The 14,673-nt window shown below is 40.4% G+C and overlaps 1 protein-coding gene across 1 annotated transcript in view; it reads left to right on the top strand.

The window, feature by feature from the left end:
- The window catches only part of LOC102212800 (protein unc-13 homolog B-like), an 85,759-nt gene that overhangs the window by 40,077 nt on the left and 31,009 nt on the right, over positions 1 to 14,673 (top strand). The window contains exons 15-19 of the mRNA XM_013910196.1: positions 10,177 to 10,245; positions 10,710 to 10,799; positions 11,562 to 11,702; positions 12,446 to 12,491; positions 14,160 to 14,178. Coding sequence (XP_013765650.1) covers positions 10,177 to 10,245; positions 10,710 to 10,799; positions 11,562 to 11,702; positions 12,446 to 12,491; positions 14,160 to 14,178 — 365 coding nt within the window. The remainder of the gene's footprint in view (positions 1 to 10,176; positions 10,246 to 10,709; positions 10,800 to 11,561; positions 11,703 to 12,445; positions 12,492 to 14,159; positions 14,179 to 14,673) is intronic.

The raw sequence follows: 14,673 nt of genomic DNA, 5'->3' as shown, positions 1-14,673 counted from the left end.
CTCCAGTTTCTTGGTAATAATAATAATTATTATTATTTTAAGTGTCGATTTCCTTGAATAGAAGCAAACACTTTGGTTAAACATGTCTTGGAAAATTAGTTAAAGTAATTGCATAGCCACCAACAAAAGTGCCAGTGCGGTTATTCCAGTAATTCCCACCACATCACGTCCACAGTGTGCTTCTTTTTCTACATCCATATCATGATCAGGATTATTTAGATCAACACCGGCTGTAGTTGCTGTGTTGGCATCGACTTTGAAACTAACTCTCTCTCTGCAAACTCTTGTGCAGGAGCTCAGTGAGCTCGACTGGAAAATAACATTTTAGGAGTAAAAAACAAACTATATTCACCAAAAAGAGCAAAGAAGATACAAAACCAGCAAAAGAACCGAATTTTAGAGAATCTTGACTGCAGTTTAATCTTTTAAGATGGTATTTGATGATGTAGCTTTAAAGCTACAGTTTGACCTAAAGTGAGCAAAGTCTTCTCACAGAAGGTGACCCAGGTAACGCCTGAAGCCTTGCAGTCTATTTTACGTAGGTATCCATGAGAGCGGCCGTACAAACCCAGCAGGTTTATCTCTATTCTGCTAATAATCTGCCCCATTAAAAGGTAATGTCATATCGCTGTTGGACCTTTGGAATGGCTCTGAACTTCGAGGTGGCGCAAATTTGGCTCGTGGACCCCAGAGGAGCCACAGGCAGGGGGACAATGACAGTTAGAGGCCGAGCTTAATGACTCCTGGGATGGTTGCCAATAGCGAATCTCCTACTGGTCACACTCGGGCGCTAACGATATACGAGCATCCTCAGGCTGAGTGCTCCTACTTTAAAGGGTCAGGGGAAGCAGACAGACCTGCTCTCACTGTGGGCCACGGCACTGCAGGTCTATTTCTGAGCTGCCAGCCTGGATAAGTTTACTTATCTCATTTAATTTCACTAAATTGACTCGTTTTCTGTGTGGGTATCAAATAAAGAATGTTTCATTAGGCTGTTTTCTTTCCCTGTTTGATGACACGGGGCGTCAGTAATATTTGAAGGACTTGACAGTAATTAATGCACAGCGGCGAAATATTAAAGTTTGAATTTGTGCGTGGAATATTCAGTCGAGTCTCTGCAACTCGCACCAATGAATGTTTTTCTATTAAAATGTTCGCTTTGTACATAAATATGAAGGTTCTTAATTTAACTCATCTAAATTCATCAAAGTGCTTAAATAAATTTCTTTAAAAAGATTTAACAAGGCATTAAAGCTACTGAACAGGAGGCACAAATAAACTGATATGACAACCACAAATGTAAAGCACATATGTCATCATATCAAACTCTGCTTTACTTATGAGACTGAGCACATACAGTGTTCAGTTTTCCAAAAATAGCTGGCTGAAGCTGATATAATTGCAGCTTCCTTCTCATTGGGGACTGAATAAAAGGTGTTTTAGTGACCATTCGTACTTCAGCCAAAGTGGCTGCGTGTAATTGGTTCATTTCTTTGACTCCAAATGGTTTGTGTGGATGGATTTGGATGAGTTTTTTCTTTCTAAGCTGAGACAGGACCTCCGAGATTTAATAGGTTTTTTTTTGCCATTCCAAGTTTCAAATTAAGTCTACATCTTCAAGTACATATCAAATGAAAAGGGGGGTTAAGAAAAATGGGTCTCGATCTTCTCAAGTAAATAATTGCAGACCAATTCTGATCCATGTCTAGGGGCTCTTTTTTTTTGGAGGAGGTGGTCTTGGACTTTACCCGCATTTCTGGTTCATGTCTGATTATTATTACTACTAGTAGTAGTAATAAAAATATAAAAATATTAACTGTCCTGTTCATGTATGCCCAGCACTGGGCATCTCACTGCCCCCTGGTTTGATTCCTGCTGTGTGACAGTGTCTGTGTGGAGTGGAGAATAAAGGACCCAAATGCAGACAAAACAAAGCGCGGAAACAAACTTAATGTTAACTGAAAGTGAGCCATTTATTAAAGGCTGGTTTCAACTGTACAAAACAAGGCAAAACTAAAAACTGGCCTAAACTGGGTGAACTAATGCTAAACATAAAAAAAAACCTGAGCGTGAACCTGAAAAACCTGAACTGTGAAGACTTGGCAAAAGTACATGAAAATCCTGGAAAACATGCCACGAGCATAGCAGAATAACAGACGACGAGGAATGAGTGAAAACACACGCAGGAGGTGAGCAGGAAACACATGGAGAAACAGCTGATTAGAATAAACATAGGAAACGTAAACACAGGGGTGACAACAAAGAGGTCTAAGAAACGATGGACTATGACGGCAACCTAAGCATAATAGAAATGAGCGTAGATAAACTAATGAACTTGAACCATTAACATCAAAATATATTAAAACTCAAAACGCTGGGTCACATGACCCGGGATCGTGACATGCTGGTGACCTTTGCTTTGAATGAACGATGCTTTCGCCCCATCATGTTTCCGCAGTCACTGCTGAATATCCAGCTATGGTTAGTATATCCAGATTTATAATATATATTTAAAGAGATGCATTTATTAATGAGTCACATCTTCTTGAAATCATTGAGTCGCTGTGTTTAATTATTTGCATCGACTTGATCTGTTAATTTATTTTCTTTCTTTTTTTGTAGTTTTACACTGAACCACAATCACCACTAACTTTCTTATTTTGTTTTTTTTCTCTTTATAAACCATCTGCTCGGTGACACTCGTCTCTTTTGCCCTCTTTTCATTTGCTGGAGCTTTTTTGTGTTACTGCCCTCTGCAGTGCTGCTGTGCTTCCTCTAAGATACGCAGCACTCTGAAAACCTAGGCATTATTTACCTCCACCTTCCGTTTCCTGGGATTTTATTGCTTTTATTTATTTATTTATTGCCTTGAATGTTTAGCCAGTCCAAAAAGCACCTGTTGCCATGGCAATGAGGTGCTTTTCTGATTTGTACGACTTCACTTGAGCCTTTCCATTCGATACAAAGAAAGCAAAAAGGAGGAAGTGCTATGGGAACTACACGGTGTCAGACCCCCTCAGGCCCGTTCGCTGTCAGCTTTGAAACATAATCCACGGGCCAGACGTCGTCGTCTCCATCTTCTCGTTCCTATTTTCTCTACCCGACCCTGCTTCTGTCTGGAAACAGATACCATCGTATTGATCGGTTCCTCCCGTCTTCTTCTGCCGTAATTCATCTCTGAAATCATGTCATCAGCTGATAGTTTTAATGCCATTGTTGAGAAGAGCAGGTGTGTGTGTGTGTGTGTGTGTGTGTGTGTGTGTGTGTGTGTGTGTGTGTGTGTGTGTGTGTTAGACTGGTACAAATATCTACAGACATGCTGGTGCCTCACACCTCCCACCTGTTTCTTGCGGGTGAAGCTGTACATTCTGTCAATGGGAACAGGATTCGCTGGAATTTTTTTGTTTGCTCGCTTTCACATAGACCAACTTTCCTGGGGAACAATTACTGAGCATCTGCAGTGTGCTCCTGTTTGGCTTTGCCCCCCAAGCTGTTATACATGTTCACATCTGGGATCTCGCCGGCCATCAGCCCGTAAAGTTGAAGATGCTGTGAATATCTTGTTTGACAAGTACTTTAATCAGAAAAAAAGAAACTCTAAGGAGCAGCAGCAAACTTGATGAGCAATCCCTGCTCTTTAAAAGCACTTTTGCAGTGGAGTAGGTCACAGGAAATTGAATAGGTTCATGTAAGCTGAGTGTAAAATGTTTTATCTGCAAATTTACTGGATAATGGCAAAACTTACATTCGCTCCTCTGAAGTGGTTCTTTCATGGGGGGGAGCTGATTTTTCTGAGTCATTTTGGGGCCATTTTAGACCCTCAGTGTGGCTGGATGTGAGTGGGAGCAGAGGCACTGTGAAGGTAGATGTCAGCACAGTGTGTTAGAAATGGGCTTAAAATACAACAGTCTATATAACAGCAGTTTTCCTGGAAGAACTACTGTTAAGTATCCATTTCATGGGTCAGACAAAAACACACGTTATTAATATTTCATTTTATTTAGTAAACATAAACAGGGCGATGTTTGTGAACTTTAAAAACACCATCAATGTGGTCTGTTTTGTCATGAAGCAGGTGTAAATAATTAATCTTCATTTGCTCCTGTTATATTTTGAGCGCCCTGTAGGGGAATTGCAGCCAATTGGCTTAAGGTGAAGAAGCTCTCTGTGGATTGGCTCTGCTGTTAGTGTGTATTTAATGAAGAAAAAGGAAAACCACTTGAATATGTTGGTTTTATTAGTAAGACTTGATTGTGCAAAAGTTACTTACAATATGCAAACAAATAAAACTGATTCCTTACAGGGAAACGTGCTGTGAGATCATCGTTCCACAGCTTTTGAACAGGATGTGACTTCCCGGTGTGTTTGTTTGTGTTATTAAACCAAAGTCATGTAGTTCAGAAGATAAATGCCCAAAGGGAAAAATAAAATGTTGTCAATCAGTTCCAGCCATGTCAACAAATGTCCCGGCTTTTCATCATTGCAGAGCCTTTTTCAGTTTTCCTCTGCAACTCTTTCAAAATGATAAGACAGAAGTAAAGTGCACTGGCAAGCCTCCATTATATCTGAAAATGGTGACCGGCGGAGCTTTAACAGCATGACACAGAGTAGTCTGTACATGGGTCGTCAGATTGTCTAGGGTTAAATAAGCCTGAGAGCGTGTCTGGTAGTCGAATTATTCATGGTTTGTTACCAACTTCTGTTTGGCTTGTAGACTTATTGAAGTGTTTTTCTGCTTTGGGCAACAGTCTTTGCACGACCAGAGCAATACAAGCACTTTCCTTCCAAGATAATTTGATGTCATCTGCCTGCAGCAACTTGTTTAAGGTGCCTTTTATTGGCTTGTGGTGAGCGTGCACCTGCTCCACACGGGAAAAGCAGAAGCTGTGGTGCTGAAAGCAGCTCGCAGCGGTTTTCATTAATGTGTGGGGAAATTTCAGAAGGAGGAAACAAGGATGTGATTTGGGTTCATATATAGATAACGCTGAGATTGATCCCTTTGTTTAACCCCATTAGTCATAAAGTTACCAAAAATAATGTTTTTACACAAAACTTTCTCAGACCTCCCAAGATTCGGTCGAAGGCAGAAGAAGGACACAGTCTGCTGGTCAGGACGAAAAAGGGTTCAGTAGAGAGAATAGAATAGAACGTCTGGTGTCCTGGTGCAGCCACAACAACCTGGTGCTGAATGCCCAGAAGACAGTGGAGATTATTGTGGACTTCAGGAAGCACACAGCCCCACTCCCCCCATCATCCTGACTGACACCCCCATCACCTCTGTGGACTCATTCCGCTTCCTGGGTACCACCATCACCCAGGACCTGAAGTGGGAGCCCACCATCACCTCCGTCATCAAGAAAGCCCAGCAGAGGATGTACTTCCTGAGGCAGCTGAAGAAATTCAACCTGCCAACACGGACTCGATGATTGCCAACACTGCAATCATCGAGTCCATCCTCACCTCCTCCATCACCGTGTGGTACGCTGGAGCCACTATCAGGGACAAACAGAGACTGCAGCGTGTTGTGCGCTCTGCTGAGAAGGTGATTGGCTGCAGACTCCCATCTTTGCAGGACCCGTACACCTCCAGGACACTGCGGCGTGCAGCTCGGATCTCAGCTGACCCTTCTCACCCTGGACACAGTCTGTTTGACCTGCTCCCCTCAGGCAGGAGGCTCCGGTCCATCCGCACCAGAACCTCTCGCCATAAGAACAGTTTCTTCCCCTCTGCTGTTGGACACATGAACAATAACCGTATGACTGTTCCCACCACTAACACATGACCCTACGCTGTGTCACTGCATCATTCCATGTTTGCACTGATCACCACCTGCACTCATGTATATATCATGTATATATCTTTCTATCTACTTAGCACTTTTAATTCTTATTCTCATTTTTATTTTCATGTCTATTTAAGCTTAATTTATAACAGTATGTTTGCACTGAAGCACCGCAGCAATTTCCTAATGTTGTAAACCCGCTCAACATTTGGCAATAAAACCCTTTCTGATCTGATTCTGATTCTGATTCTGAATAGAATATTGATCCCAAAGAGGAAATGTATTTCTAGTTTAAAAGTTCCAAACAGTGCAGCCACCATATACATGCAAAGCACAACAAACCACAATCTGAGTAACGCTAAACATCAGTATAACTGTTATGCTGCACTCAGTGACCTCGTCAGTACAGACTGCTGCACAGATCACTGATTGAACAAGACACAGAGAAGCTCTTTATCTTCTAACAGAAGGTAACCGTTCATATTGCGAGTACAGGGTCGCACAGAGTAACCCTCGTTGTAACACTTGCTGTTAATAAAGAGTCAGGACTGTGATGAGCTTCGTGGCTGTGATTTTCATGGCTGTCTGCAACCTTAATCTCACTGTTACAGAGAGATCTCTAAACCGTGCTGTTATTCCATATCTGATTACACAGAAGTGTCATTTCTTTATTTAACATTTATTTAACCAGGAAGTCCTTTGAGGTCAACGTCTCTTTGTCAAGGAAAACTTCCCCAAGACCTCACACCATTACAGTGTTACAAGTTTAAAATTAAATATCTGCATTTAAAGTAAATAATAAATAAATAAATAAGCAAAAACAGGAGAACTCAAAGTAAAAGCAAAGCATCTACAGGTCTCCAGCTGAGCAGCACCACCTGAATGTCCCACAGGACCCCAGAGCAAGACGAGCAACAATAGTGATCTAAGAAAAAACAGGCTCGCCAAATCTAGTCAATACAGTTTCAGTCATAATACAAATTACAGAAAATCCTTAATATCACAGTGGCTGACACGGCCGTCCTCTAAGAATATGGAATACAATGCAAATATATTACATATATGTATCATATCTTTGTTTTCATCAGAAAAGCTTGTGACAGGAGCAGAGGACAGGAAGGTGTCAGCATGTGGGGAGGAGCTACAATAACAAGGCGTATAATCATTACCAAGAGAGGACGAGCGGCGAGCGTGGTGGACAAAGATGGGTTTGCTCTGGGGAAGGACACCGTGGGGACGGTGGGATGTTTTAAAGGCCAAAACTAAGATTTGTCCTTTTTCATGCTTTTTAGGTTAAAAGTGTTTCTGGTGTTTCACACAATCAAAGCGGTGACATTTTGCATGTTCATCACTTTAAGTTAAGGTTCTAGGCTGGTTACAGCTGTACGAGAAGGTTGATCAGAGATCAGTGGTAGCTTGGATAGCTTGGTGTCTCTATAGGCTGGCTACAACACACAGAGACAGAAACCTGCTGGGGTTTTATTTGTTTGTGTTAAAATGTTGAAATATTAGAATTCCCTCACCAAAACAGTGGGACGGTCTTCTCAGAGAGGCTTTTAGTGAAGCTGACCTCAGAGTAAGGCTCCGACACAGTTGAGGTCAGGTTCAGTAACTTGAATTAGTTGAGGTGAAGCCTAGCAGACGACTGCCTGCTGCTGCCTCCTCTGTGATTATGATCTGTCAGCAGAAGCAGCCACTACCTAATGGCAAAATTAGCTTTAGGGACCAACCTATTAACGTGTTCATCTCTTCTGTAAAGTTGGACATTTTAAAATGGGAGGCTTTGGGAACTAACTCATCTGTGGAAATCTGTGGAAATAGCCACAAGGACCTGATGTATTTGGCACTTTTTGGTTTAATTTTCTTGCTTTCAGCAGATTTAATCCATCAGTCCTTCCATTTGCTTTTATTTATCCAGGGCCGGGTCACAGGGCAACAACCTAAGCAGAGAAGCCCAGACCTCCTTCCCCTCAGACACTTCCTCAGGCTTATCCAGGGGAGCACCAATATAATAAAACTCCAAAATCTAATCATCATAAGGATTACTATAAGCAGATGTCATTAATGTGCACCGCAGCGAGGCAGTGGTCCTTAATTCGAGCCTTCCCTGGTTTAGGCTCCAGCACCCTGGCAACCATGGCTTTAAAAGATGATTTGAATAGCGTCCGACTGATCGCTGACCTTATGTTAAATTGGAGAAAAATCTATTTTGGAGAAACAAAATGCGCTCTTGTGTGTTCAGTATTTGGTGTCTTAATTAGGTTATTTTAATAGTATTGCACAGATAAATTGGTGCATCCAAGTTTCCCCAGCAAATAACTGTATTTACAGCAGCGGGAGGGTCTGTGTGGGGATGACTAAAAACAATGTTCCTGGTAATGAAGGGATGTGTCATATGGCTCAGTGGTGTGGTTTTAAAAGTAGACGACAGCTCTTTGGTACAGGGGGAAAAAAGTTACAAAAAATGTTTATTTCACAGAGTTTTGGATAGTAAATAAATAATATTAGCAGCTGAAGCTTTTTAAGTCAGATTTGATCTTGGGTATGTATTTGTACTAGTTAGTGGATTTCCCTCCTCCCTCTCCTTCATCTTTTCTCCTTCATCACCAAACTTGTCTTCTTACTTTCTTAACGGTGACTCACAAAGCTGCACCACACTGTGTATCGGTCTCTGTTTCAAACATAGTCATTAACTGTTTTCGTTGTTCCTGCCATCACAGGACGCACAGATAGTCACATTTTTTTAATTGCTCATTTGTGCCAGTTATTGTTGGCTATTGTCCATCGTTGCACCCCAGGATTAAAACAAAGGGAAACCCTGTGCAGTATGTTAACAATTCAGCTGTTATGCAAGCATGAGGGTTTACTTTTCTTAGGACACGAAACACTGAGAATCGTTACACAATCGCAATGCACCCATTTTAGTATCCACCTCTGTCCTTACCTGTTAGATAAATGTTTGGGTTTTTTAATCATTTGTAATGACTAACAAGAAAGCCTGCACTTCTTTCTTCTGCCCCCTCATTTTCTCTCGATTAAACTCAATATTTTCACCTCCTCAGTTTATCAGCCACGTCGTGACTCCCAGCACAGCAGAGGACTCGGTCCCTCTCCCAGTTTCAAGTTGCTTTATTGCCTTTCCATGTAAATACATCTCTGGTGCCAAAGCATATGAAGGAAGATAGAGGGGGAAAAAATTAAAAATAAGCATTGGGGATGCCTGTACTGGCTGACTGGCCATCGATCACAGGCTGGTTTGATTCCTGGCTGTTCCCGTCCAGATGTCTTCCTGTATTTAACTAAGATGCAGAGCACCAAAGAGCTCTGCTGAACACTAACAGTTTTATTTTGTAAGTTCTACTCTTGGTTGGTTCGGTAATACCTAATAACAGAATGATCCTCCAGAATGCACTGTAGTCCACAGCAGGGGTGGAACATATGTCTTGAGTAGCTGTCTGATATGCAAAAGCAGAGAAATAACAGATGCGTCTGTTTAAAAGTGCAGCCAAACAAACTCACCTGTGAGAATTTAATGTGAAACTTTCTCCGAACAAAGTTCAAAAATCTCCGGAAACAGGAGAATGAAAATGTGCACTTTCACCATCCCGCGAATTCTGCCTCACGCTGCATGCGTTGCTCCCTGAGTGGTAACTACACATTGCAAATAAGTTTACTCAGTCATCTCCTACATTGTATCTGATGATCTGTAAATTCCCTTTTATGCTCACCAGGTGAAAACTCTGCCTGTAGTTCTGATTCTGCTGAAGAATCTCAAAGGATGATCACAAACAAGTTCTGCGTGTACTCTCAGGCTGCACAGGAAGTCTTATATTTATGTACTTATACTGCTTATACTGTACGTCTCAAGTATTTTCAACAAGAGAGGAGAAAGTCCCTGAATGGTTGTTGCTGTGGTTGCTGTGGCTCATTAGGTAGAGCAGCGTGAGTGGTATGATCCCTGGCTCCTGCAGTACAGGAGCGACATATGGATCATCCATGAATATGTGAATGAATAAAGTGGTTTTAAAAATGGTCAAATGTTTTTATTAAAAAGCCTAATATAAATGCCAATCTATTTTTGTATCCAAGTTTTTCCCTGGATTCAGCAGAGGTCATAAAGTGCAAAGTACCAGAAAGTGCCAAACCCGCTTTCCAACTTGCAAATATATTCATGCAGCTCAGTTTGTATTTTGCATAGAAAAAAGCACATCTCCTTTTTGACACTTTTGTGAGACGCATCATTCTTTTATCTCCACATCTCTTCTTTTTCTGCTTTCAAATTCTGTATACAGTATGTTCAGTAGAGACACACAGACTGAGGACATTCATGTCTGTCTTCCTCACTGTTTGACAGAAGTACAAGAATCTGAGTTTCTCCTTCTTTTTCCCAACAGAAAGACCGTTTTGTGAAGCTCCTGGATCAGCTGCACAACTCCCTGCGTATCGATCTCTCCATGTACAGAGTGAGTCAGAGCTTCCAGCTGCTGATAATAGTTTCTTAACTGCAAACAGAGAATACGGTCGTATTAATTCAGTCGTTCACAAGATAGCACATGATAGAGGGCAGAAGTCAAACTAGACTACACGGACTACTTACTACATATTTCACCCCCTTCTGCTGTAAGGCAGTTTCCTTATTTCCTGCCAAAAATAACAATAAAAAAATCACCCAGCTGTTGTCCATTTTCTTAATTTTAAGTTAATTCTGGACCTACAGAAATATGTGAATATAGCATTGGTTTCCATTTGTAGCCAAACGTTTTGCTTGTTATACAATTGAGTGCTTGATTTGATGAATGTTACAGTTTCATCACCATTATGAACAAGAGTTACAGAATATAAGAGCCTAGAAGAGCCTGACCTAAATAGGCTGATGCATTTTAGAAGAAACATAATTAACCAAGTGTTCGTGTGTGTTTATGTGCAGAATAACTTCCCAGCCAGCAGCAAGGCTCGCCTCAGTGACCTCAAATCTACTGTGGATCTTCTCACCAGCATCACTTTCTTCAGAATGAAGGTAGAATCAGCTCATAGTGTATAATCACTACTATCATAGCACTAAAACCAAACAGACACAACACTGCTGTTATATTAGAAGGTTAGATGCCTTTAATGATGAAGTATTGACTCAAAGTATTAAATGTATTTTATAGATTTTAACTTGTTTATAGAGCTTATGTAGATGGATGGATAAATAGATGTTTTTGATACACTTTATATGAAATATACATTTTTCCCCTTTGTAATCAGGTTGGTAGGGTTGCTGTTGGATTAGGACATCATAGTTGCACTGTAGTGCAGCATGCGACAATTAAAAGCTATACTTTAGCTGTTAGCAGTAGCGCATGGTCAGAGTAGCTAATTATTTTACTTGAATCTCTCTCTTCCAATTATGTCCTTCCATCTATTTTCTTATCATGTTAATTACACCTTCCTCTGTCTCTTCCTCGCTCTCTTGTTGGGAAGGCTGTCCCTCCTGCTACACTTCTCTGTGGCTAGTGCTAGGAACAGCAAGGGCCTTATATTAGTTCTTGCTGGTACTACGGTGCAGCTGCAAACACAAAATTTAAAGCATTGGTAAAATAAAGAAAAGAATGTAAAATACAGTAACAACGTATACTATACGGAAACACTGCACTGCCACCCCACGTCCCCTCTCTGGAGATTATAGCGTCCTGCTTTTTATCAGACAAATTTATATTCTAGATTAATAACATGATAACACTGATATTCACCCACTGTGTTCTTTCTTCCCACTCCAATGCCCGGTCTCACGCAGGTCTTGGAACTGCAGAGTCCTCCCCGTGCAGCCAACGTGGTGCGAGATTGCGTCAAGGCCTGCCTGAACTCCACCTACGAGTATATCTTTAACAACTGTCTGGAGCTCTTCAACCGCCAGTTTCAACCCGCTGTCCAAGCAGTGAGTGGCTAAGTATCGACATGTTTTAAGCTTCCACAACAGATCAATACATCTTCTGGGAAATTTGTAAATGTTTGACTGAGAGAAGTGATAATACAACAGTATTTCCCATCAGCTACAGCCAAACCCTAAACAATATGTCTGTTAGAGTGATAGAAAGCAGTAGTTTGCTCTCTATCACTATCCAGTGTTGTATAGTGTTACAAAGATCTATGAGTTACTTTTCATGCGACTACAGTGGTTTCTCCCTATTCTGTGGTTGATTTAACAATATTTAAATAAAGCAAACACCAGATTTAACTCTCAGTTTTTACATCAACTCCTCAAATTGCAATATTAATCACATTAATCTGCACTGCAGCCTGGTTTAAGTGATGCTCTAATGAACCCCTATCTGTAGCAGCCACAGAAATATTTCCAGAACAAGGGAAATTTTTAAGCTTGCCAAGAAAGATTTTTGTATCAGTGTGTCTAAAGTCATTAAACCATTCGAGTTCCTGAATAAATTAAAAATATGTATTAATGGTGTCATTTTCAGCTTCATGGAGTGTATAAAATCTTATCACATAAATATGGAGCAAGAACATTTTTTAAAATGTGTCATATTATGATAAATTATTCATCGAAATTTCAACTGTCAAGAAAACTTCTGAACTTGTTTTGTTTTCTGCTTCCGTGTAGAACTGAAACATGTCAGGCAAGTCAATTCTTCCTTTATTTCATATTCTTTTTCACGTATGCAGCCCGAGCCAGACAAGAAGAAGAAGAAGAAGAAGGAAAAAGCAGAGGGTCAGGAAGCTGAAGATGATGATGAAGAGGAGGAGGATGAAGAAGAAGAGGAGGAAGAGGAAGAGGAGGAGAAGAAAGAGGAGAGTCAACCGGAAGAGCAGGGCCCAAGCATCCAGAATCTGGACTTTTGGCCTAAACTCATCACACTCATTGTGTCCATCATTGAGGAGGATAAGAACTCGTACACACCCATCATTAACCAGTCAGTGTTTTCCTTTTGTCTTCTATATTCTAATTCTGGGAAATGTGTTGTTGCAGAAGTTGTCTTCATGGAGCAGAACTATCAAGTGCATTATATTTTTGAACTTATATATCTATTGTAATGAATGTTTAAAGACATATAGCACATTTTATTCACACCTAAAAAAAAGACTGTTTACTACAAAAGTATAGAAGTATAAAAGATCAACTAGGAACTAAAGGTGGCAGGTATTTTTTAATAAAAAATAATAATAACAAAATAAATGACACTTTTATTGTTGAGCAAACTGTGTGGTCTGTGGAGGTGCTAGATAAAAAAAATCTCCAAAACACAAAAGCTTTGTACGCTGCAATAGAATCTTTTCTTTTGTTATAAACAATCTTTTTATTTTTATTTATTCAGCTATTTTTACTGCCACAAGGCATTGCAAAACCAGGACAAGTCCCAGTAAATCTACTTCTGGTTTGCTATAGATCAAGGGAAGTAACATTTAAAAAACCAAGATGGCCAGGGTTGAACCAGAGATTTGATCAATAAGGTTTAATAATAACAACATAAAACAATTGCGCGCTTGCAACTAGTGCAAAATGCTGCGGCACGATTTTTAAGTGGCAGAAGGAAAGTCGACCACATCACTCTGGTTTTGGCCTCTACATTGGCTTCCAGTTGAATTTAGGATCTGTTTTAAAGTTCATTTATTGGTTTTAAAATCTCTAAATGGTCTGGCACCTGTTTATTTGTCTGATTTGTTGAGGCCCACGTCCCCATTCGTTCGCTTCGGTCAGCTGAGCAGCTGCTGCTTTCAGTCCCTAAGTCACGGCTGAAACTTAGAGGAGACCGAGCGTTCTCTGTTGCAGCTCTGATGCTTTGGAATAACCTTCCTCTCCATATTAGACAAGCTACATCAGTGCCAGTTTTTAAGTCCTGATTAAAAACCTATTTTTATTCCCTGGCTTTTAACTCTGTGGGTAACTGACATTTTTATTAATTTTATTGCTCTGTCTGGTTTTTGCTATTTTATTCCTATATTTATATTTGTATTGTTCAGCACTTTGGTCTGCCAGGTGTGTTTTTAAAGTGCTATATGCATAAATGATGATGATGATAAAACAAACAGGTTTTAAAAACCAGACGGTGGGATCTGTGTGTGCTACTAAACTCAAATAACTATTTTTTGGTCAGTTGTTAGCTTAGATTAGAGCTTAACACATATATTGTGTTCAAGTTGAGATATTAAATGATATCCTGGATAAACCCCCAATCATATGATGTTTGGGCTCAGTGAAGCATAAGCAAAGTAACAACAGCCAAACAGATGATCAAGACAAGTTTAAAGGGTAACATTTAACAATATTTCCAAAAATCCTTCAGATTCCAGTTACACTGGAAGGGAAAGGGGCTGCAGTGACCCCCATTACTTGCAGAGTAACGAGTATTTTTACTGTCTTACTTCTTTATTCCTCCAGGTTTCCTCAAGAGCTCAATGTGGGTAAAGTCAGCGCAGAGGTCATGTGGATGCTCTTCGCTCAAGACATGAAATATGCCCTAGAGGGTAAGACTATATCTTTGCATACTTGGACAGTATATGTGTGTGTGACAGAGACATCTCAGAGAAACCAACTCCTCCTTCTTCCCTTCTGCATTCACACTGTCTTTTCTTCAATCCATCATCTCCTTCAGTGTTGGATATGATTGACCACTACCACTGGAAAAATGGTGAGATTAGAGATAAAAATATGGAGATACAGTCAGAAAAGTCAGTAATCGGGATTCCAGAATAGGGTTAAACATCTCCTGAGACCATTTCTATAAAAACTTGTTCAAACCTCTCAGCACTGAGCTAAAACACACTGACAGTAAGCATCAGAGAGTAAGAATGTTCATTGTAATATCAAATAAAGTGTGTGCAAAGTTCTGAGAGTGTTGCTGATAAGGGGAAAATACAGGAAGCAGGTGTTAGTGTTTAACATTTTTAGAGCT

Source organism: Pundamilia nyererei, unplaced genomic scaffold (assembly GCF_000239375.1).
Source record: "Pundamilia nyererei isolate P.nyererei 1_Seehausen unplaced genomic scaffold, PunNye1.0 scaffold00038, whole genome shotgun sequence".
NCBI classification, from domain to species: domain Eukaryota; kingdom Metazoa; phylum Chordata; class Actinopteri; order Cichliformes; family Cichlidae; genus Pundamilia; species Pundamilia nyererei.
This window is presented reverse-complemented; position numbering and strand designations above follow the sequence as displayed.